Source organism: Triturus cristatus, chromosome 1_2, assembly GCF_964204655.1.
Source record: "Triturus cristatus chromosome 1_2, aTriCri1.1, whole genome shotgun sequence".
Classification (NCBI taxonomy): domain Eukaryota; kingdom Metazoa; phylum Chordata; class Amphibia; order Caudata; family Salamandridae; genus Triturus; species Triturus cristatus.
The window spans coordinates 53,361,799-53,389,235 of NC_140580.1; the positions used below are offsets into that span (position 1 = coordinate 53,361,799).

The 27,437-nt window shown below is 41.9% G+C and overlaps 1 protein-coding gene across 1 annotated transcript in view; it reads left to right on the forward strand.

Annotated features, from left to right (window-relative positions):
- Nucleotides 1-339: 339 nt before the first annotated feature.
- LOC146866755 (olfactory receptor 6M1-like) overlaps nt 340-27,437 on the forward strand; it is a 37,946-nt gene continuing 10,848 nt past the window's right edge. Inside the window, exons 1-2 of the mRNA XM_085617232.1 lie at nt 340-1,264; nt 14,048-14,283. Of these exons, the coding sequence (XP_085473358.1) occupies nt 340-1,264; nt 14,048-14,283 (1,161 nt within the window). The remainder of the gene's footprint in view (nt 1,265-14,047; nt 14,284-27,437) is intronic.

Below are 27,437 nucleotides of genomic sequence, written 5' to 3' on the forward strand. Positions count from 1 at the left end.
TTTTTTGGCAGTTGTACCAGAATTCTATCCTCCAATCTGATGAAAATAAAATGAACTCTGCTGCAGGCCAAGTATGTGTAAAAATAATGGGTATACACTGGCAGACTGCAGGATTATTCCATTCTACATGCCTCCGCTTTTTGGGACTTCACGGACCTCCTCTGAGCCTATTTGTGGGTATTCAATTTCTTGCTTTCACTAACTATACATTATTTTGCTTCTGTTGAAGTGTAAAGAGTAGGTTCTGGTTTATCTGTTCTTCATTGTATTTAGCGTTCCTATAGCACACTAATTACTGCCCATCATTTCCTTTCTTTGCAGATGAGCATGAAGTTAAGCATGGAAAGGTACAATCAGACTATAGTGACACATTTCCTTCTGGTGGGACTTCCCACACTCCGCAAAGTGGAGATGTTATTGCTGCTGCTATTTTTGCAGATATATCTTCTGATATGGATAGGTAATCTTCTCATAATAGCCCTGATCATCATGGATTATCGCCTTCATAATCCAATGTATTTTTTCCTTGCAAATTTTTCATTCTTGGAGATTATGGTGACAACTGTGGTGGTTCCAAAAGTAATAGCTAACCTTGTGTCTCAGGATGAGACCATCTCATTTGCTGGCTGCCTCACTCAGTGCTACTTTTACTTTTTACTGGGGACTGTTGAATTCCTTTTACTGGCGGCGATGTCTTTAGACCGGTATGTGGCAATCTGTATTCCGCTGCGTTATTTGACCATCATGAGTTGGAGAACCTGTATCTCTCTGCTCATTTTTAGTTGGGCTGGATCTTTTCTGGCCACACTTCTGCCTACTGTTTTGAAATTCTGGCTGGTATTCTGTGGATCCAACAAAATAAACCATTTCTTTTGTGATGCAGTGGCACTGATCAAACTTTCATGTGTAGATGCAAAGCTTCTTAAATTAGTTGATTTCATTACATTCACCCTGGTCATTTTGGGTTCATTAATCATGACAATAGTTTCGTATGTTTACATCATCATAACGATCCTCCGGATGCCCTCAGCTGGTGGGCGCCGGAAGGCTTTCTCTACCTGTGCTGCCCATCTCACCACAGTCAGTCTTGGCTATGGCAGCGTGATCTTCATATATGTCAGACCAATCCGAGGATCTTCAGTAGAGTATAACAAGATTGTAAGCGTCCTTACCATTTTTGTGACACCTGCACTTAATCCATTCATATTCAGTTTAAGAAACAAAAATGTTAAGCAAGCTCTACGGGAGAATATTCTTGACAAAAGTAAGATTTTCTTTACTCAATTTTCTTCCTCAGTTATTAGAATATTTTGTACGGATGTATGACGTTACAACGCACACTTTTACAGCGCATGCACTTACAACGCATTTTTTACAACGCATAATCCATTACAACGCATGACATTACAACGCATGACACTACAACGCATTTAAAAAAAATACCTTTACAACGCATTTCCATTACAACGCATACTACCTTTACAACGCATACCATTACAATGCATAATATTAAATTACATTTAAGGTAAGTATTAGATAGTATAGGGGTAAAAGTTACTTTTCTAACTCCAGGGGGTGCAACAGTAGGGTAAGTGTTGGATAGTATAGGGGTAAAAATTACTATTCTAACTCCAGGGGGTGCAACAGTGGGGTAAGTGTTGGATAGTATAGGGGTAAAAATTACTATTCTAACTCCAGGGGGTGCAACAGTAGGGTAAGTGTTGGATAGTATAGGGGTAAAAATTACTATTCTAACTCCAGGGGGTGCAACAGTAGGGTAAGTGTTGGATAGTATAGGGGTAAAAATTACTATTCTAACTCCAGGGGGTGCAACAGTAGGGTAAGTGTTGGATAGTATAGGGGTAAAAATTACTATTCTAACTCCAGGGGGTGCAACAGTAGGGTAAGTGTTGGATAGTATAGGGGTAAAAATTACTATTCTAACTCCAGGGGGTGCAACAGTAAGGTAAGTGTTGGATAGTATAGGGGTAAAAATTACTATTCTAACTCCAGGGGGTGCATCAGTATGGTAAGTGTTGGATAGTATAGGGGTAAAAATTACTATTCTAACTCCAGGGGGTGCAACAGTAGGGTAAGTGTTGGATAGTATAGGGGTAAAAATTACTATTCTAACTCCAGGGGGTGCATCAGTAGGGTAAGTGTTGGATAGTATAGGGGTAAAAATTACTATTCTAACTCCAGGGGGTGCAACAGTAGGGTAAGTGTTGGATAGTGTAGTGTAATATTATGCGTTGTAATGGTATGCGTTGTAATGGTAGTATGCGTTGTAATGGAATGCATTGTAAAGGTAGTTTTTAAAAATGCGTTGTAGTGTCATGCGTTGTAATGTCATGCGTTGTAATGGATTATGCGTTGTAAAAAGTGCGTTGTAAAGGTAGTGCGTTGTAAAAGTTGCGTTGTAAAGGTTGTTCCCCATTTTGTACCCATATCAATTAATCCATACATCAGTATGTGAGATTATGTAAATATCCATCAGATTTTTTGGAATGGTATAAGAATCAAAGCAACTTCACTACATTTCATTTTATGGAGACACAGAAGACAAGAAAGTTTTTCATTTTGTATTTAAACATAAACTCGCCTGTGCTACTATACATGAAGTTATCACTGCAAAGTGCATGGTGCAGTGGTTAGTAGAAATTGTTCAAGAACCTGAATTATACAGAAATGCAGTTGTTTGAAATAATATCATTGTCCACTTAGAAATAAGCAAATGGTTGATAAAGGTTTTGAGCAAATGCCAACGTTTCTACTGCTATTGTGGACCAGAAAGCAAATACTCATATGCCTGGAGGTTAAGACGTAGGCTGCTCAAGGTGCACCATTTATAAGTATACCATCCACCTCCTTGAACTTGCAACCTATTCTGTTTACATTATTAATGGCAGAGGACACGTGAATATAATATGTGCATATATGACATTTTTTATCCTTTTTAACTTTGTATGAACTGAAGTCGCTTGTTGTAGTATGGTTGTTTTTAAACTGTTTTTTATACACACTGTGCTGAACTTTTATGACATTTTGTCTATGTCGAATAAAGTAGTACAACAACAACAACATATGCCACCTGGATACAGTTGACATTTCAGCTCAGCATAGGTAACCAAACTATCAAAGATAACTAACCAATTTGGGTTAAGTCTGAGAGCAAGCAATCGTCACTGTCCATGCTCCCCTATGAGCTGAGATGTTTGAGGTGCCATCAAAGCACTGAAGCAGCACATATCCGTTTTGCATTATACACTGGTGGAAATGTATTTACATTAATATCTAATATAAAATATTTTTACTGATTTATTTTAAAGTTCATTGAACCTCTAAGAAAAATCCTTTACTTTACCATAGCGCAGAGAACTTCAAACTGTTGGGTGCATCCCTTTGAGGGTTTGTAGATGCATTCCCAGGAGGGGTGGAAGGGGAAGTCAGGTACACATTCCTTTGCAAGTACTTGTAAATGAAATGGAATGGAAGGGCAACAGTGGTTATTTGGCTTGTGTCCAGACTGTCTTGATTTACACGCAGCTCTTGAAATGCATAGAAAAGTGTGCAATATTTAATCCTGAGTGCATGGGACAGGGTAGGCGAATGTGATGGAGAGGTCAAAGATGTAGCTAAAAAAACAAAATATTCTGTTAAGTATTTTGTTGTTTTTCCACATTCAAATAACTGCATATTAAAAATGCACGGTTTAAATGAAAAAAATAAATGTAAGTTGAAGTAATTGGTAAGAAATGTACTCTTTTATGTTATGGAACCTCACCTGGTTAGTGCATTCACTGCAGATATCTGTGTGTGTGACCTTAGAGTCAGAGAACTGAATCCTAGTTGGCACAGTGGCAAATGAGACTGTACCTAGTGCAAACATTTGTGTCCATTAAAAGGTTTCACTGCAAAACTCATAGTGAAACACCCTTTCATTACCTCTCAAAAAGAATAAAGCTTTGTCACCATGAAGCTTTAAGAGACTCCATCAATTAAAGCCAGGTGAGAAGGCGAGTTTAATTTTTAGATTTCTGTCCCTCACCCCCTCAAAATATCCCCCACCCCCGCTCGCCCACACTCTTTCACTCTCAGGCAGGGACACCTCAAGGTCAGCATTAACCTTTCAGGGGCAGTTGTTTTTGTTTTTGTGAAAGGTGAGCCTGGGGGTTTCAAGGAGGAGGCCACCAGGGTTGCAGTCAGGCGCGGAGCCCTTATCCTCCAGACTCTTAGGGCTTTAGAGTATTTGCCCAAGAAAAGGAAAAAAAGAGTAAGATACATGGATAGAGTCAGACAGGTGACCCAGAAGAGGGAGAGCTATGCGAGGGGCTCATTTCTTTGACTACAAATAGGTAGAGACAGCTTCCTAACGAAGATTCCCCTAGGGAATTCTGGGGACTTGTATTATTGTTTTTTAAAGGTTCACATTTGTGCAGAAGATCGTGGGGGCAGGGGTATTAGTGGCCACTGCTCCCCAATTATGGTGTCTTACTGTGAAAAGGCAGAGTGGGGGCTCATCTTCCTTGCTAGCGTTAGAGCCTAGGTTACCCTTGCTGCTGGATACCCTTGCTGATGTTTTTCCCACATAGGGGCAGACAGTCTGCTTTAGGCATTAGGCATAGGAGTGATGGCTCAGTGGAGTGGGCAGAGAATACAACCTGATTAGCAGGGCTGTCTGTATTATTGATTCTGCAGTTGCATTCCTACCAGGGTGCAATGGTATGAGGAGCCAACTAAACCCAAGTCCTTGCTTACATTTGGGCCCCGTGCACAGTTGCTGTGTACCAGTGTTGTCTTGGGCCTCGGACCAATATCCAGAGAGTGATAGAAATGAAGCAGATCTCAGAGAGATGGCAGAGAGTTTAGTTTAGTTTAGGCCTCAGAGAGAAGGCAAAGAAGGGACTTTGGCTAGGTGTTAGCCCATGTTGTTAACAAAGGCCAGAGAAGACAGCCTGCTTTACAAGCGGATAGCTACCATTGGTAAACCAGGGCCAAGGAGTTTAAGAGGCTTGCTGCATTAGAATTATGACTGTTTTACTTTAAAAAAGGGCACGGTGCTTCTTTTACTTTCTAGCCTCAGGTCCAAAAAGGGAGACAACCTCTGGGAGTTCCTTTTCTTTTCAGAAACTGAAAGAGAGCCCATTTCAAGAGTGGACTGATGGTCAGGCATGATGGCAAAGGAAAGAAAAAGGCAGGACCACAGTTATCAATAGTGTCACGACTCGCTCCCTGCGTTCTCGTGTCCACCACCAGTGGGCTAAACTGTGGGACTCTCCAGTGTTCTAATAAGCTTCCAGACCCTCCTCTTGATGTACATACTGACTTCCAGCCATTTGGATGCTACTTGGAAAATGCCATCCATTCCCAATCCATGCCGGGCTTTGTGGAAGCCAACCTGCTCATGACGGAAACTCCATTACCTAGAATTCCCTGCTCACTTCTTCGTCTCTACCCCTGCAGACCAAGGATGGGTGGAGGAATTCAGCTCACCTGTGTCTGGCTGCTGCTAGCCTGCTCACACCTGATGCATGTGATTTCTATGAGCTTTTTTAAGCCCCAGCTCTCTTCAGGCCAAGGTGGGTCATTATAGCTGTGTACTGCTGAGACTGACCCTTGTTTCCAGTGTTTCCTGAGCTTTAGTTATTCCTTATTCTTGAGCTGCAGCAGTTTTCCTTGATCCTGAACTAGCACTGCCTGCATTGCTACCTTGACTTTTGAGCTTTCTGTGCTATTTTGCTTTCTTGACTCCTGATTCAATACTATTTTGGTATACCCTTGTAACCTCACCTTCTGTATATCCTTTTCAAGTCCCTGCTTTACTTCGAAAATCCTTGGTTGCAGTTCCTAGTTCACTGTCTTTCAATTCCTGCTGTCTTGCTTCAATTACCTTGTACGATTGTTACTTGCCCTGTGATTCCCTTCCTTTCCTGTTTTGCACTTCTCCTTGCTATCTCCTTGTCTATTGTGCTTGTGTTTAGTACTACCCCCTTGCTGTTACTGCCTTGTGTGTTCCTGTTTGAACGCCAGGATCCTTGGGCACAGCGGACAACCTAGGTCGTGTTTCTTGTTCACTGTGAGTATTGTCCTTGAGTTACTTTTATAACATCACCATAGGTATCAGCTCCACAGACCCTGAATTTGCATGCATGTCCTATATGTGGGTATTTGCAGTCAGTATCTGTAACAGCAATTGTGGACGAGGAACTTACTGAGCTTCAGTCTTACCGCTCCTGAGTGCTTTACCCCACATTCCCTTTATTGTTAATGTTGTTTTATATATATGTCTTGCACATCCGTCCTCGGTGTAGTGATTCTGAATGAAGAACTGCGTCATGAGTGCCTGTCCTTTCTGAGTATTAGCCATCTTGTTCCTTCGTGCAGGCTTCCCCTTTGGATCACTTTTCTCCTCTGACTTCCTGTGTGATCCTGGGCAGTGTTGTACTCCTTTTTCTGCTTCATTTTCTCACCAGTCTCCAGTCTTTTGACCAAGTCTCTGACTGTGTCCCAGACGATCCCGGACAATTAGTGCAGCAGGTGAAGTTATGTTGGGACCCAAAAGTCTGAGGAGCTCACTACACCCCAATTTTAATCAGCAGTATTTTTGGGTCTATTACTGTTTTTCTTGAATGTATTTGCTGTTTTACAGGTGGATTATGAACTATAGAAAAATTTCTCAAGTGATCTCATAAGCCCAACCGTCTGCACTCAGCATGCCCTTCTCACACCCCCAATCCTTGCAAAAAAGTTATGGTGAGGGACCTAATTTCAAAACATTTTGCTTAGGGAACTCAGATTAAAAGTTTGAAGAACTCTGCCATAGAGAGATCTCCATCATGTCTGTAGAGTCTCCCTAAGCTAAAGTATAGGGAAAAGTAAAAAAAAGTTTGTTCAACTTGAAAACAATGAGTGAAAATAGTTTTATGTTTAACATTTAAGTGCATTTTGCCAGATTCAGGGGCCTGCCAGATTCAGAGGGCCCATAGACTCCAGCTGGTACAACGCCGGAAAGATAATCATTATCCAAGACCTTTTTTGATTTATTTTGGAAATTTCTTATTGCGACAAGCAGTCTCTCTAAAAGTGGGCCCAAGAACACCAGTCGCTGTGGAATTCTTTTCTATTTCTTTTTTGCTCAGACTTTTGTAAGGCAACTATGGACAGGAGATGGCAGCTGAGACAGCTAATCGACCCTTTAAAGGCTACGGGGGCACAAGCATTCTTGCAGGAGCCTGCTCCCCTGAAGATTATGAGGGGCGGTCAAACATTTTCTTTTTCTTCCAAAGCAGAAGCAATGGAAATACTACATAAATGGCAGAAAGATGGGGTTGCATAAAGCAAAGATGAAATCTGTAGTCTTCATGGAATGACTAATAGTTGGACAGGGAGAACAAAGCTGGTTCTCTTGTTGTCTCCTTCTCCCTATTTCTAACTTCATCTCTCTCTTTCTCTTATTCTTAGTTGTGCTATACTAGACGGAGAAATATGCTTATTAACTTTCTTTCTACGCAGCACTTGTCTTTCTTCTCTTTGGCAATTATTATTGGGGGTTGGTTTATCTCATCAGTCACTGTGGGGTCTGCGTTCCAGTTAGCTGCCATATCACCGGCAGCAGTAAGAAGGAGATGATTCCTCCTTCAAGATGCGGGGGGGTGGGTTAAGGGTTAAGGGGGTAGGAGATGGGGGCACGGGAGGTGGGTAAAAAAAGAAAAGGTCAACACAATGCTATGGAGAAAGGGAAAAAACAAAATCGCTAGTATGAAAGGAACTAGACTTAAGTCCATTGAACTAAATAACAGAAAAGGCAGCAGGGAATTATCTTCGAGATGGGTGGGATCAGATGTTTAGCTTGGAATGTGGCAGGTTTAAATAGTAAGATCAAGAGACAATTAGTTGCTGAAGAATTACAAATTTACAATCCCCAGATAGTTATGCTTTCAGAAACACACATCTCTTATAAGGATCGAGGTCTCCTAAGACAACTTGGATTTGAAGTGGTAGTGAGCTCGGCACAAAATGCCTCCATTCGTGGGGTAGCTATTTTGAAGAATAAACGATTTAGAGCAGAAATGGGTAAGACAATGTCTGTTAAGGGGGGCAGATGGGTTATTGCACAGTTGGAGATAGAGGGTAAAAAGTATGTTCTCTGTTCAGTGTACGGACCCAATTTAGACAATCCCACTATAATAGATGCTGTGGCCATGGAATTACTAAATTGGGAGGGGGAACTGTTGGTGATCGGAGACTTCAATTGTATCATGGACTATGGGATAGACACCACAAGGAGAGGGGCTTTTCAAAGGATGCAGAAGACTCGGGCTGCGATTGGGGAGCTGGGTCGGTTACATGCAATCAAGGATGTCTGGAGGACTTTATACCCTAATTTAGCGAGCTACACGTATTACTCAGCTCCTCATAAGCTCCATCCTAGAATCAACATGGCTTGGGTGTCAAATAAAGTTCTATGGTCTAGTACTATGGAAATCTGTCCGAGGGTCACCTCCGACCACAATCCCATTTTTCTTTCGTTTAAGATCTCCCTTGAAAATAAAAGTCCTAGATCTTTTTCTTTCCCTGGGTATTTATTATTAGAGGAAGACTTTGTGGCTCAGACTAGGTAGCATCTTAAGGAATTTTTCAAAATAAATATTGTGTCAGCCTCCCCTGTAGTGGTGTGGAATACATGCAAGGCAACCATTAGGGGATTCACCCAACAATACATTTGGAGGCAAAATAAGGAACGGAAAAAGGCAACAGAAGCAATTAGCACAGCTATACGTACAATAGAAAATCAACATGTAGAGGCAGTCCTTAGAGGTCTTCAAAATGCAAAAGAACTGAGCCATACCCTAGTCGACCTCAGATCAGAGTTGAAGAGGACATTTAGGGAGAGAAGTATAATGAAACTTAATCAGTATCGACTATCTCAATATGAGTGTGGTGAAAAAATAAGCAAGATTCTTGCATTTAAGGTAGCAGATGAAAGGGCAAAGACTGCTATAAAGACGATCAAGGGGTCTAATAATAAACTATACAAGTGCCCTCATCAGATAATGGAAAAATTTGGGGCCTACTATCAAGAGTTATATACTCCAGAGATTCAGCCAAAACGCGAGGATATACATAAATACATACAAGATAGATCTCTGATAAGTATGGAGGATGAAGTATCTCACTCTCTGACAAGAGATATAACAATAGAAGAAATAAAATTGGCAAATAGCGCTCTACCAACAGGCAAAGCATCAGGAGAAGACACCATACCTCTAGAATTTTATAAGATCTTTATAGATGACTTGCTGCTACCATTTAGTCAGGTCATAGGATCTAATGGAATAGAGGGCAGGGTTCCTGAGTCATGGAATGTGACGCAAATTGTCTTTTTTCTTAAAAAAAATAAACCGGCGGATGAGTGTAGGTCGTATTGACCAATATCACTCATTAATGCAGACGCAAACATTTCTGCAAAGATTCTTGCAAATCACCTGGCTCCAGTACTGCCTAGCTTGGTGTCGTTTCACCAACATGGCTTTATTCAAGGGAGGGATGCCACCGCACATGTAAACATGGCTGTTACTGCTTTCGATGTGGCAAATGTAGGGTCAACCCCACTTGGCATGATTATGTTAGATGCTGAAAAAGCGTTTGACCGAGTGGGGTGGGACTTTTTGTGGGCCACATTAACAGCTTTTGGTGTCAAAGGACAATTTAGGGTATGGATACAAGCTTTATATGACAAACCTTGCGCTAAAATAATGTATGCTAGACTGCAGACCTCCATTTTTACGATTCTTCGGGGTACCCGTCAAGGGTGTCCCTTATTACCCCTCTTATTTGCTCTTTATATAGAGCCCTTTATCTCAGCCTTGCAAAACCAGCGGCTAATTTGCCCTCTTATGCTAGGGGAAAATTCCCTTGAAGTCAATGCATACGCAGACGACATCGCAGTGTTCTCAACGGATCCCGGGGGTGCACTGCAAGCGATAACAAAAGAAGCAGGGGAGTTTGGGGCGATTTCAGGGTATAAACTAAACATCAATAAAACCCAAGTCCTCCTAAATCATAAATCTCCAATCCCAATACAGGGGGTCTGTTCAGCTACTACGTATTTGAGAGTTAGGGTGGCAGCACAGATAGATAGGATAGTTCCTTTAAACTATGAAACACTGCTGAAAGGGACAGCCAAATCACTTAAGAATTGGCACAAGCTACCTATAGGTATTATTGGGCGTATAAATATTATAAAAATGAAGATCTTGCCTAAGTTTCTCTATCTGTATAGGTCTATCTCATTGTGGGTGACTAATTCCTTCTTTAAGCGGCTAGAGGGGATCTTAAGTAGCTTCATATGGGGCTACAAGAAAGCACGAAGAGCAATAAATCTGCTAAAACTTCCTTTCAGCCAAGGCGGTCTTGATTTTCCTGATTTTAAAATTTATTTCTGGTCAGCTTTTTTCGTCCGTCTCCGCAGCTTTATTAATCCTGAGAGTAGTACTTTTTTTCATAAATTTATGTTGGGTGAAGAGAGTAATTTGTTTCTATTTAGAACTAATGATCCAAACTACTACAAAAGGGTCAAATTCAAGACCGCTCGAGATAGTATATCCATATGGCGTGCTATCTCACTCAAATGTAACGTGTCACTCTTACATGATAAATTTCCCCTCTGGTACAACCCAGGTCTGCCAGAGATATTCCACGATCCTTTGGGTAAACACTGGGCCAGTTATGGGGTAGAATGCTTAGGTGATCTCTACGATTATAACGGCTTTATTTCCTTTGGAAAAATGCAGATACTCTATAGACTACCAGACAATATGCAGTATAAATATCTGCAGATTCGCGATTATTTTATAAGGCACTTAAATTTGATAAACACATCCGATTCCGACATATGGAACTGTCTACACACTACAAATGAACGATCTTTGATCAGCAGAGGGTATAAAAGTCTCTGCACTCACAAAACGGATGATTGTCTGACAATAGCTGATCGCTGGAGTAAAGTTATGGGTACACTGGTCTCGGCTAACAATATATCACATGCTCTTAGCACAATAACTAAAGTTGTACATTCTCCCAATTTGCGACTGCAACAGTATCATACAATATGTTTATTATATTATATGCCGGATCGGATAGCAAAATGGTCATCTAACAATCAGGCCAGTGATAGGACAAAAAAATGTCCAAGATGTGATCTGTATCTGGCGGACATAAAACACATGTTTGTCACATGTCCAGAACTCTCTATATTCTGGCAGAAGGTTGCTCAAATTTTGTCTCAAAAATTGGGGATTGAAGTACCTTTAACGACTTTGGAAATAATGATCGGTAGAAGGAATTTGGGATCTAATATTGAAGATCTATTAACTATCTTGCCGGTCTCTGCAAGATTGACAATAGCCCGGGTCTGGATCTCACCAAAATCTCCTACGGTAATGGATTTGTGGACATTAGTCAGACAAATATACGATATGGAACAAGCGCTAGCTAAATCAAAGGGAGATCGTTCTATGTGTAAATTTAATATAATATGGGGATCATTCTTCTAAAATTTTAATTAATAATATATTATACTTACTTGGTTTTTTATGTCTACTTCTTTACACTTAATTAATTATATTGTAACTACTTCTCAGAGATGTTTATGTTGTGATTATGATGATACGGTCTATTTTTGTTTCTCCCTTGTGTTGACAAATAAAAAATATATTTTTTTAAAACCATTTATGTGCATTTATTTTATATGTTTCTTTTAAATGTAGAACAAAATAAAAATAAATGCTACAGCACTATTAACTAAATTAAATCTTTAATCCATTTAAATGTATTACGTTAATAAAAAATATATTTCTGAAGTTTAAATTAAAAGATACATTCCCATTGAAAGTAAAAAGCATATGTATATTATTAATTATTATTTAATAAAAGGAATGTTTGAAATTAACTAAAAGTAATTTAATTATATTTTAATATATGTTAATGTTACATTAGTGTATATATTCAAAACAGGTTGTTCACACATTTTATAACTAAATAATAAATATGTTTATTTTGAAATATTTTTAACAATAAATTACATTTAATTATATTTTAACTATTTCAAATAATTTAATTCAACATTAATTTGAATTAGGTTTTATTATAGGAATCTCTCACCATTATTTTAAATAGGAGGATGGTGCATTACCACGGGTTTGCCAGGTATGGCGCTGGAATTACTCCAGCTCTGGGCTGGAGTAATTTACTACAGTTTTGGGTCTTTTTTGGAAATAGTAACTTTAGAAGTGCAGTTTGTGAATAGCAACTGGCTTACTTTTTTGTGTGTGGTTGCATGTCCCTTCCTAAACCCCTCTCTAACCCTTGCTAAAACCCGTCTGACTCATTTCGAGCCCCTTCCCAATTAGTAGTAGATATGCAGTTTTTATTTTCAGGCATCCCTCCTTGTCCTTCCCATGTTTACTACTGAATAGTAAACTTACCTGTGTGAGATTCTACCCATAGAAAGGATAGGGGGCAAGGCTATTTACACTTGTATTTTTGTGAATAACATTTTATAGTACTTTAGTAATACCACTGCATTACCACTAAATGTACTGAAAAACATGGTTTGGGAATAGGCCCCATAAAGTATCTAGGGGCTGTTAAAACCATACCAAAATTACAACAGTTGTTTGGAGCCAACTTCCTTCTCCTACTCGAAGAAATCAGGGGAGACCTTAGTAAATTGCCCCTCCAGTTTCTTATCCTGGTCTGGGCGAATTAACCCATTTAAAATAAATATTCTCTCAAGAATATTTAACTTGTTTAAGGCACTTTCCATAATGCTAGATAACATTTTCTTTCATAAATTTGACATGATAATTAGAAAGTTTGTGTGGGGGAGGGCCAGAGTCTCATTGATCCTACTGCAATAAGCATTGCATAGGGGAGGTTGTGCATTTTAGTCTGTACTGTGCAGCAGCCCAATTTAGGATGATAGCAGAATGATCAAGGGTGGAGAATGACATAGTCTTGGTTATTATAGATCATAAGATTATACAAGACTGCTTTAGGATGTAATTTGCCTTCACAAGAAGGAGAGATCCATAAACTGATGCCAGTGTCCATGACCCTAGCAAGATTGGATAAGCAGCAGAGAGGGTGAGATTAATGCCCATTTTCACCAATACATGTTCACACTACTTGCAGCCCAGCAATACAGACTGGCCCCATCAATCACTGGAGAAAAAAAAGATGCAGAAAGATTTCCTATATGTTTTGATGCCCAAATACAAATCCTTCCTTCAGTGCAAACAAAGTTTTGGATTAGAAAAATCAGAGTGGTTCCATTATGCACAGCTATACCACTGAGCAGTGGCAGCTGGCATGTATTTAGGGTACTGCAGGCAAAAAATGGGTGGCAATAAAATAATTTTTAAAAAAGCACTTACCAGGGGAGTCGTGCGCACCGCGACCCATGATGGAGGCCTGCCCTTGAAACTCCGTGCCGCAGCGGATATTGTGGCTGTCATTACAGTGGTAATTTTGCCATTTTCTGCATAATGGGGGCATCTTCTTGAATCGGATTCCCTCCTCCACACGAGGCTACCTTTATTATCTGTCATGCTTCAGGAATAAAGCATATTTTGTTCAGGTGACTCTTTCTGATTTTTAGCGGCCGCCATTTTGAATTTTATTCTTTCAATAGTCTCCTCACAATTTTGACATACTTCCCCTGGAACTGCCAATTTATATCCTTTTTTGTTTATCATATCGCAACATCCTTGGCTAATGCTCATTTCTATGTTGAAAGACCCACATACTCACTACAAATATCTTTCTTCTGTGGAGTGTCTTTATTGGAACATTGCTGCGCTATTGGACAAGCCTACTTTCTTGATTCCAGGTTACTCTTCATATGGGTAGGAGCAAAAAGCTATTGCACTGGTCCAAAATTTTTAAATCCAGCGAATCATTGTCGTGCCCTGCTTCTCTGCGCTCTCCTATAATTCCTCTCAGCCTTCTGAGAAACTACCACAAACGGCTCATTCTCGCCCTACAGCTGTGTCGATTATGGCGTCCAAATCACAACCGCCCTCGACCACCATCAAGAGAATCAAACTTGATCCTCCTTTTCCTCCAAAATCTGTATTTCTGGTCTCTCTGGTAATGGTCCTGGAGGAAATTCGCACTTCAAGACCATTTGTAGAAGAAACAAACTCTCGCCTGCAGATCTTAATCGACAAATGGTCATCCATTGATTCCCACCTTTTGGTGGTGGAACAACAAATTAGCGATGTATAGGACTCAGCCTCCAGAATCTCTTCATTGGAAAGGGAACCTGTAGCTAAGGAAATCGGCTGAAGATCTTGAAAATAGAAATCGTCGCAACAACATTCGCTTGTATGGTCTTCCTGAAGGCCTTGAGGGAGACGAACCGGTTACGTTCTTCACTGCATTTCTCCCACAGCTCTTAGGCCTTCCTACTTCAACCAAATTAAATATTCAAAGAGCGCTCAGACTTGGTCCACGCTTGTCCTCTTCATCCGCTCCATCTAAACTTCATGGTGTAATCTTCTTGTTTCTACAATTCACATATCTTCTACAGGTTCTGAATGCGGCTAAATCCAAGAAGCAACTAAATTGGCAGGGCACAAAATTATTTATTTCTCAAGGCGTTTTTTCAGCTACCGCCAAGCGTCGAAAGGAATTTTTGGATCTCCGTCCCGCTTTTCGCTCCTTGGGGGCTTGCTATGGCTTATTTCATCCGTGCCTTTTAAAGTCACCTTTTTGAACAAAACGGCTACATTCAAGGACCCTGCAGATCTTAGAAAATTCATTCGCTCTCATTCTCCTTCTCCTTCTTCGATGGAGATTGATGGTTCTCCTCCCCAAACCTGACTTTATTGATTCTTCTGTAAGGTTTAAATTGTATTTGCTTTTATTGTAACAGGTTACACTGCCTTTTTATTCCTTTTCATTTACATAACTGTTTAATTCTTTTTCAGGTTTTTTTTCAATCCTAATTTTGTACTTACCTCATGTTCCTGTACCATTATCTGTTTTTATTGATATCCCGGTGTGGTTTGCTGCCCTTTGTTAGGTGTGCCATCCCTGTTGTCCGTTCACGCTTCTCATCTTTTCCTTTGTGTTTCCCCGTGAAGGTACGTATTACAGTCGACAATTGGCATGTACTGTCTCTTCTTACTCATAATTCTTTTCTCCTTTCCCTCTTTCCTCCTAAGGTATCCTTATTCTATATTCTGGCTTTGCCTATTACTTTCTTTATATTCTTCCATTGTTATCAGTTCCATTGTTTTATGTGTATGGTTATTGTTTTACATTCAGAGTTGTTACATGGAATGTAAAAGGTTTCATTAATCCTATAAAGGCGCAGAGAATTATTTCACATTTAGCCTCTTACAATCCTGATTTAGTTTTGTTACAAGAATCTCATTTATCAGAAGCTGAGGCCCTTAAGCTTAAGCGTAATTGGGTCGGTTCTGTTTTTATTTCTCCCTCAAGTACAAAAAAAATGCTTTTATTATTTTAGTTCATAAAAATTGAAATGTTCTGTTATTTCACAAGAAATTGATGCTGAAGGCAGATGGATTTTAGTTAAATGACTTATTAATAATATTTCTTTAACTGTTGTTAATGCCTATGGCCCGACCCAACCAGATTTCACTTTCTGGCCTGCTATTACTAATAAATGTATGCAACATAAAGATGAATTTTTTATCCTTGGAGTTGACTGTAACCAGGTTAGGGACCCCTTTATTGATCGCAAATCACATGTACGCTTCATTCCACATAAATCTCATAAGCAGTTTCATAGCACAATTACACAGACTCATCTTGTAGATGCTTGGAGACTTTGTCACCCAGACCAATCAGAGTTTTTCTTTTTCTCACTTCCACATAGCTCCCTATCCCGACTAGATTATATTTTCCTATCTAAACCTTTAGCTCAAAATATTATTTCATCTTCGATCAAACCCATTTTCATTTCAGACCATGCTCTGGTGATTGTTGATTTTGATCTGCTCCGTTCCCGACCCAAATCTTCCAGATGGAAATTTAATAATTTTCTTTTACAGGATCTGGTATTCTCATCTTCTTTCACTTTCTTTGTGGAAGAATTCTTTTCTTTGAATGAAGATCCTTCTATATCTCCTGCTTTACAATGGGATACCTTTAACCCCTTCGATGCTGCGCAGATTCCGCCGCTGTGCTGGCGGAATCTTGCGCGGGCGTGGTCATGACGGAATGGTTCCGTCATGAGCACAGCTAACCGTGGGTCATGACGGAACCATTCCGTCATGAGCACCGAAGGGGTTAAAGCCACTGCCCGTGGTTTTATTATTGATTTTGTTACTAAGAAAAAGAAATGCAATCTCACTCAACATAAGGCTCTGTTAACCAATATTAGAACCTCAATTTCACACTTCACCATCTAACTCCATCTTGCAGAAGCTTGTTCATGCTAAATTAGAGTTTAATAAGATCTCTACTGATAATGCTTCATCTATTCTACTGCCAGATATTATGGAGGTCATAATAAGGTTGGATCACTTTTAGATAACTGTCTCAAATCTAGGAAGGAGAGAACACTGATAGATTATTTTCAATCAGCTGATGGGAAACATCTTTTCAAAGACCAAGAAATCCTAGATGAATTTACAACTTTTTATAATAACTTGTACACTTCAGAAGCACCTGTATCAAATTCTCTTATTGACTCTTATTGAAGTACTATTTCTTCTCCTATCTCCACTGATCTTGATTTCAATTCCTTGGACTCAGACGTTTCACTTCAATAAATTGCAAATTCTCTTAACTCATTAAAGAAGAATAAGTCCCCTGGCCCAGATGGTTTTTCTGTAGAATTTTATGTACATATTTCAAATTGTTTACTACCGAAAATCTTTAATCTCTTTCAATATTTTTGTTCTAATGCAAGGCGAGTGGCACTTTCTTAGAAGCCTCTATCATCTCATTCATAAAGATGGTAAGGATCCCAAACTTTGTAAAAACTATCACCCTATTTCCTTGATAAATGTGGATTATAAAATCTTTGCTAAGCTATTGGCGTTGCGTCTCGAATCATTGTTGCCCCATTTAATTGGTCCAGAACAATGTGGATTTGTCAAAGGCAGATTAACTTCTGATAACTCTCGGTTATTCTTTAATGTTTTAAATAAAGCATCTACTTTATCCGATTCTCTAGCTGCCATATCTATCGACGCAGAAAAAGCTTTTGATAGAGTTGAATGGTCTTTTTTATTCAAATCTCTTCGTTGGCATGGTTTCGGCTCTAAATTTATTTCTCTAGTTTCTTTACTTTATAAGGTACCGACTGCCTCCACTATAGTCAACGGTCTAGTTTCAAATCATTTCACACTTCATCGGGGTGTTAGACAGGGTTGCCCTTCATCTCCTCTTCTTTTTATTCTTTCCCTTGAACCCTTTCTAGCTAGCATTCGCTATAATACTTCTATCTCTGGTTTCTTATATGGCGATCAACACTTGAAGCTCTCCGCTTACGCAGATGATATTTTACTCTTTATATCTAATCCCGAAATATCTATTCCCCCATTATTACAAGAATTTTCAGATTTTTCGGCAGTATCGGGTTATAAAATAAACTCGGATAAAACAGAGATTCTTCCTATAACTAAATTTTGTTCTCAACATCACTTTGACCCAACTGAATTCCATTGGAATAGTTCCAAAATTAAATATCTAGTGTTATTATTTACCAATTCTATCTCGGAGTCGATTAAAACGAATATGAAGGAAGTTCCTGAACGGATCTCCAAACTTCTTTCCTCCTGGAACCCTCTTTTTCTTTCTTGGTGCGGACGTCTAGACTCTATCAAGATGATGATTACTCCTATTATGTTATATATTGTTTCAATGAATCCGGTTTACATTCCCTCTATCTATTTAAAAAAAACTTGACTCTCTTCTCTCTAAATTTCTATGGAACAATAAAAAATCCAGAATCTCTTTATCTCACCTTACACAATCAAAACTCATAGGTGGGGTACATTTTCCAAACTTTAGATTTTTATCATAATGCCTTTTGTCTTTGACAAGCTTCTTACTGGCTTCAAGCAAATACTTCCTCTTTCACTCCTTTATGGATAAGTATCGAGCACCGTCTTTGTTCCCCTTTTTCTTTCCTGGAGGATCTGGCTTCTATGGACAAAACTAATCTCACATCTCTTCCATTATTCAAACACACTTACTAATTACTGAGGCCTCACTGTCAACCAAAGAGAATTTATAGGAATACGTTCTTACGCTCTCCTATTTGGCATAACCGTTTTCTTACCATTAATAATAGACCTTTATTTTGGAGTTCCTGGAGATATAAAGGTATCATCTGGATTCAGGATATCTTTGATGTACTTCTCCTTCTTCTTTTCCCCAATACCAAACCAATTTCAACTGTCCTCATTCGTTCCTACACAAGTTCTCACTACTTATGGAAGCCATTTTGGAAGCTTTTTACTCCCTTCCTTCTGAAAATTCCCTATCTATTCAAGAGCCGCTTCTTAGAATTCTATCAGTATCCCCAAGGGCCTCCCTCATCTACAAATATCTCAATTCTGATGTCCCAGAACATTCTAAGACTAAAATGGAACTTGCTTGGGAGACTGATTTCGGTTGTGATTGGATCACTGACGTTTGGAGCAAGATATGGTCTCGATCGTTGAAAATATCTATATCTGCCTCTACTACTCAATCTATGTTCTTTCTCTATCACAGACTTTAATTTACTCCCATTTCCATTGCCAATTTTACACACTTTAATAACAAATCTTGTTGGTCCTGTGACGATCCCTTAGCTGACCTTTATCACCTTCTGTTTTCATGTCCTTCTGTAGCTTCATTTGGGCACAAATTTGGCCTCGGATTTTAATTTTCTTTAATCTAAACATTCCCCTATGGAATGCCCTCTTGTTCATGGGTAGTTTATCAGAATCACTTGATTTATCACCTCATGAATGTGGGTTGTTTGACCTTATGCTTGCTTTGGCCTACAAATCACACTTAATTGGAAATGCCCAAATAAGGTCACAGTCAAAACCTGGTGGAATACCGTATGCCACTATCATAGATTGCACATTTCTTTTGCCTCCTGATGTAACCCTCAGATAAATAGAGATCTATTTTGGTTACCCCTGACTGTTTATTTAAATTACATCTCTATCTCTCAGATCTCTCATAACCGGTCAGAAAAGTTTCAACCTCCATGAGTTTTTCTTTCTTTATTTCTTTGCCTTCTTTCTTCTGTTTATTACCCTTCATATTGTAATTTTTTATGGAAAATAGGTTAACTGTATTTATTCTAATGAGTATTTTTGCCAGTTTTATCTTATCTTTAATTGTAAAGCATATCTTATCTCTCCCCTTTCCCTTCCTCCCCCTTTCCTTTCCCTTGCAATTCCTAGAATTGAAAACAGCTTTCTTTTATGTTTTTGGCATGTTCTTGATCACATATGCCTATTATTATATATTGTTCTATTTTGCCCTATGTAGTATGATGAAGATTTTTCAATAAAGCTTCTATAACTTAAAAAAAAAAGCACTTACCTTGCTGACTTGCCACACGATTTCCTCCTCGCTCTGGTGTCTTTGCTCCTGGAAGCTCCGGATCCAGGAAACTGCACTACCCAATCTTGGTGCTGCTCTCATGCTGTGAGAGAAGAATCGGAATTGGAGGGAGCGGCCACTCTCAGTGCTCTTAAGAGTGATTGAGGCCTGTGCATTCTTTAGCCCAGATATCTGAGAATGCTAGGTTAGAGAAGTTTAAAATTTGCATGTCTGGCTGGCCTGCGCAAGACAGCCAGCCAAAGGGACATGCACACTTTAAGCATCTCCCTGCCGCTACTCAGCAGCAATTGTAATGCCCCAACCTGATGCTCCATTCATGGGTTGCTGAAAACTAAAATGGTAATAAATAAACGTTATTACTGTTGGACTTGGCCCTTTTTGCAGGGTCATCCCTCAACTTTTTGCCTTCCTCCTGGTATTTATTTTGACCTGGTGTTAGTGGTTTTAGGACTCTGGGCACTTTATCACTCCTGTCCAGTGTAAAGTGCATGTGCTCTCTATGGTAAATATGGTAAGATTGGTCTACACATGTTTGGCATATTCAATTTACCTATCAGTCCATTGTAAGGTGGTATCTCATATACCCAGGGCCAGTAAATTAAATGCTACCGTTGGGCTTGCAGCGCTGCTTGCGCCACCCACCAAAGTAGCCTTTCAAACCTGTCTCAGACCTCTGCCCTTGCAGGGCCTGCGCGTGCCGTTTACTGCCACTGGGACGTGGCACATAAAGTGGGTGCCACGTTTGTGACTCCCCTTTTACTACATATCAGTCACACCTAAGGTAGGCCCTAGCTAGCTCTATGGGCAAGGTGCAATGTAGATAAAAGGTAGGACATGTGCCTTAACTGTGTGGCATGTCCTGGTAGTGACAAGCAGCCATTTTGGTTTCTCACTACTGTGAGGCTGCCCTCTCAAAGGAATGCATTGGGGATTCCCTGATAAGTGTTTCAGTGGTAATTCGTGATCTGAGAGGAGTAGCGTGATCAAGTTTGGTATGTTTAGAAGAGTGGTAATAAATGCTGCATAATGGTGTGTGCAGATTTATTGTCACTATTTTAGAAATGCCACTTTTAGAAGTGGACATTTCTGTGTGATATGTGTCTTTGTGCCTGCCTGTTGTGTATTGCATGTCTGGCTCTGGAGTGACAGAGACTGGGGAGGTGCAGTGGCTCCAGAGGGGCTGGGTGAGTCAGCGCTAGTCTTAATGGGCCTGATCCACATTTGGAGTAGTTGGAAGAGTAGCCCCTGACCTCGAATAGGTCTGTGCCTACCTTGTACAATGCTGGCTCTGCCCCCGGTGGTGTGCCTGGGGCCAGAGCCAACACTTACAATTAGGGTGTTTGTGCTATGTAAAGAAATGTTTGAGTGCCCCCTAGAACTGGTTTGGACCGGGCACAGAGCCCTGTGTCAGGGGGAGAACAAAGAGCATAGCTGGTATAAGTATTGGGGCTGTGGCCCAATGTAAGTGTGCCGTTGGGTGCTTACTGGGCTGGAAGGAGCACTCTGCAAGGAAAAACCGCCATGGGACCCAGCTGCAGCCCCTTGCTGAAAGGCCCGGCGGGCTGGCCTGCCTGTGCCCAGCTCTGTCTTGTGGATGCCTGGAAGAGTAGCGCTGCCTGCTCCCTGCTTGTGTCTTCCAGGAGGAGACTGACTGAGAGCTTCATGTCCCTAAATTGCCACGGTGAAGCGTCTATGGAACGCTGTGCAGAGACGGGAGAATTTTCCCCCTTCTCCTTCCGTGGGTTAACAGGGCGAGCCTGAAGAGGCTCTCTTGATTGGGACAGCGCATGGTGAGCGCTGTGTTTAACAGCCTGAGGCCAAAGCCATTCACGGTGTAGTGAGTTCTCTCTGAATACGTACAGGCATTGTTAAGTTAGCATAACCACGTTAGAGGTTAGAAAGCCATCTTTTTGCTTTTGCACTCGGCACTGCGTTTACATGTTATTTCTTAAAACAGACTGTTGACTCGAGACTTGCTTCACACAAGCGCGATCTGTTGTTACTATCCCAAGCTCTGCGCAGCGACCTTGGTCTGTACATGGTGTGACAAACAGTCTGGGGTATTACACAATGCATGTTTTTCACTCTAGGTTGATCGGCCCACTATTTAGCCATAACACACGCGCAGCTGCAAATGCCTGAAAATTAGTGCTTTTAGTATCACAGACATCATGTTTATTATTCAGACCGAAGACGAGCCTTCCTGCGAGAAGTCTCCTGATGCTCCTGTGATGTGATTTCACTAAGCTGATCTTTGAGGTATGGGGTCCCCTATTCAAGCCTAAGAGACCTTCTATTAGCATAATAATAATATTAGCTTCTTAGTAAAGGGAAGGTGGTAGTATCCACTGTCATTATAATATGATCACCCCTTTTATATTCTATGGTATTGTAACTATGTTGCTGGTTTTGATATTAATCATTTGTCTGCTTGTATTAGCCAAAGTACTGCATCTTAGGACACGTGGTCTATAAAAATAAACCCCTTTTATTTACAACGTGTCTCTGTTGATTATTGTTGTGGACTGATGTGAGAATAATATACGAACAGGTATTTCCGATTCCCACCATTCCTGAGTATGTACTGAGTCGCTTGTTCTGGGTTGTCTACACATTGGGACCGCCGAGCTAAATCTCGGATAACGAATGGGACACTTATGCTAGCCGGATACTGGGTTCTGGGTTCTGAGGTGAGTTTCTGGTACACCACAATTCACTGAGGTCCTGGGGTTCTTCGCATAGTTCTGTGTATCAGCAGAATCCCTGCAACATGGCGCACCTAACGTTTGGTCTATGAGTTGAAACGCCTTAGTAGTGCTTACATTTAGTCCACAGCACCCTCATTCTTGTTTCCGGATAACAAGTCTGACGGATTTCAAACCTACCTAGTTCTATTGATATAGGTTCCTTCAAGCTTGATTATTAAAAAGGTTATTGAACCCTTGTGCTACTGAATACTTGAAGTGTAGCTTGTCCTTATGGCAATTAATATTGCGGCGCATAGCCGTGCGGCCCTGAAACGTCACTTGACGCAGTATGGGGTGCCGGACGCGGGCATGGACGTCATCTTTGTGGTGGGAGCCGATGCGGCTCACCCCTTTGAGTTGTTCTACTCTTGGGTGACGATTCCGGCAGTCAGTGGTAATGATAATACATTTCATTCTTACACTGCCACTGCCGTGCCTGCCGCCTATGCGCCTTATAGGACACAGGAGATACCAATATCTGCTTGGCAACATCAGATTTGGTTTAATGGCGCCCTCCCCCATGTGGTTATACCGCCGAGAATGGGCCCTTTATCAATTGCGGGGGCCACTTGGCCGGTACTAGCCGGATTTACGCCTCATCCCCGTTACCTCACGGTGACGGTGGATGAATTGCGTGTACTACACACTGCCCTTATAACAGTATATAGGGCGTTAGTGCAGTATGTGTCGCGCACTGTACAGGCGGGGGCGCCTGTTAGTGCGGGACAACCTAGTGATCGTCACGCGGTGGTCATTAGTCCTGTTATGGTCAATTCTGTTGTGGGCAAGCGCCCCCTCACAAGGGATGATTATCCTTTTTGGCTTGCTGAAAAATTTGACCAAATAGAGGCGGTGTATCCGCATACAACTCCTGTGGAAAAACACAGGATCCTCACCATTAGTTTGCCTAAAGACTTAGTTCCCCATATAGATGACTGTGTATCCTGGGGTAAGATTTTTGCTGCGACGTACGCGCAGTGCTTCGGCACTCCGTCTATGTTACAGCTGCCCTCCATCATTAAACAGGTTCAAGAGGACCATGGAGCGGAGTCTGCGATAGAATTGGGGATGCGGCTCCTCGGAGATTTTGGCCTGGTGGCTACCATGATAATGGGAAACCTTAAGGGTGATGCGTTGCACTTTCAGGTTCGTAATGAACTGAAGAAGGTTGCTGAAGAGGACAAGCCGCAGGAATTTGCTAAAATAATCGCAGAAGCATATCGTGATTTGGGTCGTAGCTCTTTAGGAGTTAAGCCTGTGATCAAGAATCCCGATTCTAAGCAGCAGGGTAAGGCAGGAACTTCTGGTAAGGATGAACGACCCTTTTTTCCAAAACAAAAGTGGCCGTTTAAACAACAGGGCAAGCAGCAGCAGAAACAGGGCTCTCGGCCTGCCTCTCCCGTACAGTCAAGTAGTGAACGCACTTATGATCTGCGAGATCGTGCTACTATTAAGTCTCCTGATAGATTTCAGGTTTCTGAACCGCGTTCTCCTCGTTCTTCACAGGAAACATCGGCTACACAGTCTGGTGGCGGAGGCGGTGGCAAAGGTCGGGGTGCTCCACAACAGCGTGACCAACCCCGACAGACTGAGGGTAAAGGCAAGCAGGACGAGTTTGCTCGACAAAGACCCCCGTTTCAGAAGAAGAAAGTGGCGGCTCTGACGGCAACATATGCCTCAGATAGTGCGGACACAGCTTCAGAACCGGACATGGGCGCTGACGCTACTAGACAGCGCAGCGGAAATTACCATAGTCCGTCAAGCTCTGCGTCCATTTCTGGCGGCGACAGCAACTGATGTATTGGTTACTGTTGAAACAGCTGACACCAGAGTGGCTCCCCCTGATAGACTTTATGAAATAGTCTTATTAATAGAGGGTGACATACAACGTACTATAAAAGGGATTTTTTGGGATAATCTGACCACCACCTATGATATCCTCCTAGCGGAGGCAGATTGGCCCCCGGCCTTCATTTTGGAAGCTCCTAGAGGGGAGGAGAAAATCCTCCCGTCCTTTGCGCACACGGTGCCTAAGGACCAAGCTGAAATGTACGCTGGTGAGTGGGCGCTGGCGCTTGCGCCAGCGGTATATCGTACTCAGGTGGGTTGGGACCGGTTGTCCCCCTGCCATGAGATTCCATTGCGGTCTATGCCCCAGCCTCAGCCCCAATATCCCATGCGTCGTGAGGCTAGACCTCACGTCGCGGCGATCCTTGAACAATTGGAATATCAGGGTGTAATTGAAACATGTGTGTCCCCTATGAATAACCCTTTATTCACTGTGACGAAGCCTGACGGCTCGTACCGTTTAGTTTTGGATTACCGGCACCTAAACTCCCATTGCCGGACCTGCGCGGTACAAAATACACATAGCTCGGCTCTAGTCGACAGTCTCGTGCGTAAACGATTTAAAACGACACTTGACATTTCCAATGGCTTTTTTAGCCATAACCTGTCCACACTGAGTAGCCAGTGGACAGCGTTTACTTCGGGCGGTAAACAAAAACAGTTTACGAGATTAGCCATGGGCTACAAAAATAGCCCTGGCGTCTTTTCCGCTCGCGTGGTTTCCCTCTTAGAAAGAATAGACCCCGAGGCATACTCCTATGTTGACGATATCTACCTCACGGATGACGAGCTGTTGCCGCATCTGTCTCGAGTCGACAATATTGTAGTGAGTTTTGCTGACTATGGCTACAAATTCAATTTTGCGAAGTCTCACATCGCGGAATATACAGTGTTGTTTTTGGGCTACGAGCTCAATAATGAAGGAAAGGGGTTAGCTCCCCACTTTCTGGAGAAGTGCGCATGCTTGAGTGCGCCAACGACACTAAAGAAATTACAATCTCTACTGGGCTTTCTGAATTTCGGCCGTACGTACATTCCTGATTATGCCCAGCGTATCAAGCCGCTTTACGCCTTGGTACAACCCACATTTTCGAAGTCTAGCTGGCAGCTGGAACATTCTAAAATTTTACAGTCTTTACAGGCTGACCTTCTTGCTTCACAATATTTGCTGACACGTGATAACCGCACCAACCTGGTAATAAGAATAGTGCCAGGCGCCGTGGGTTTCACGTATTTGACGTTTAATGAGGGCGATACAGTCCCCATTGCGTACAAATCCCACTTGTACACCTCTGCTGAATTACGTTTTTCCGCGGTCGAAAAAGTTCTGACTGCTGTACAGATGGCGATCCTTAAAGAACGCGCACTGTCACATGGGAAACAGATTCTGGTTGTAACACCCTATCCCGCCTTAGAAGCGGTGACAAAGGCAAGTGTACCAAATTCTAAAGCTTTGCATCCTCGGTGGATACAATGGGCCACAACACTGACGTCGCCAGACGTCACCTACATCTTTGATGCCTCATTACAGACTCAAGAGTTCTTGCAGTATGAATTCGTTCATCCGGCTCCTCTGTCTTTGCGCCCGCTCGAAGAATACCATTGTGTCATATACACTGACGGGTCTGCGCAGCCCGCAATTGGATCAAAGCACGCCTACTCAGCGGCTTGCGCAATTGTCGTAGGTACTTTCGTAAATGGTGAATTCCAATCTGATGCAGTGCATACGCAGTCATTGGGCGATTGTACCGCGCAATTGGCGGAGCTTCGGGCTCTAGTGCTTGCACTGGAGTTTGCCGATCCCCGAGTCACTACTCTAATTGTGAGTGATTCTTTCTACTGTGTCCAGTCCTATAATGACAATTTACACTTCTGGTCTCAGAATGATTATCGAGACACAAAAGGTGGCACAATTAAGCATAAAACGCTTTGGGTTCGAGTGGCAGACTTTAAAGAACGTCTCCCACTCGTGAATGTAATTCACACTCTTGGTCACCAACGACTTGGTGTCCATGCTGTCGGCAACGGCTTGGCTGACGAGGCAGCAAAAACAGCAGTGGCTACATACTTAGTGGCAGCAGTAACCAGATCAAAGAGTAAGATTGATGATGACATCTTGGCAGCTATTGCTGCTACAGAAAAGGGAGGCGATTACCCGAAGGGTTTTCCTTCTCGTTACATTTACCATTTAAGTCCTGATAATGTCCCATTAGTGAGGATTAACGACGTTGGTGACAGAATTATTCCCAACGCGGACTGCAGACCCGCACTGATTCTGGCTGCTCATGAGGGGTTGGCGTCAGCCCACGCCGGAGTGTCAGCCACTATATCTCTGCTACAACAACGTTACTGGTGGTTCGGTTTATATAAACAAGCGCGCGCTTATGTTCTCGATTGTGACATTTGCCAACAGATTAAACCTTCTACTGTTGCGCGCCCATCACAAACACAGTTGTACATATCCAATAAACCATTTGGTTGTGTTTATTTGGATCACTGCGGTCCTTTTTCTTCTGATACTGCGTACAAGTACATCTTGGTTGCAGTGGATTCGTGCACACGTTTTCTGTGGGTATGGCCACAAAGGAGTGCTGACTCGCGGACTGTCATCAGAGATTTGCGTGTCTTTGTGGGAACTTTTGCGTGTGGTACCTTCCATTCTGATTAGGGCCCTGCGTTTGCCTCTAAGGCTTACAAGGAGGCTATGAGAAATTTGGGGGTCCTAGTCAAATTTTCGTCCCCCTACCGACCTGAGGGTAATAGTGTGGTGGAGCGAATGAACCGTGACTTAAAGCAATCATTGACAGCCCGTGTTTTAGGCACAGGCCGAAACTGGCTAGCCCATTTGTATAACGTCCAACGTGCACTTAATAATCTCCCTAGAAGGTCTCTGGGTGGGCGGACCCCGTACATGATGCTCTTCGGAATCAGAATGTTTGTACCAGACCTTGATGGTCTAGACATGGCGGCGTCGACCGCACCCTTTGACGTAGATGATCACTGTGCTGTTTTACAGACTCTGCAAGAAGCCAGAGACACTCTATCGAAGGAACACATGCCCTCCACATCTGAAGCTGAAGTTCAGATTCCGGTAGTCGGCTGGCTACCCCGAGTTGGTGATCTGGTCCGTGAGAAGGTGGAGAACAAGAAGGAGTTCGGCCCCTCTTATCGTGCACCAGTTCCAGTGCTTGGAGTGCAGGGTACAAGAACAGTCATTTTACCTCCACTTCC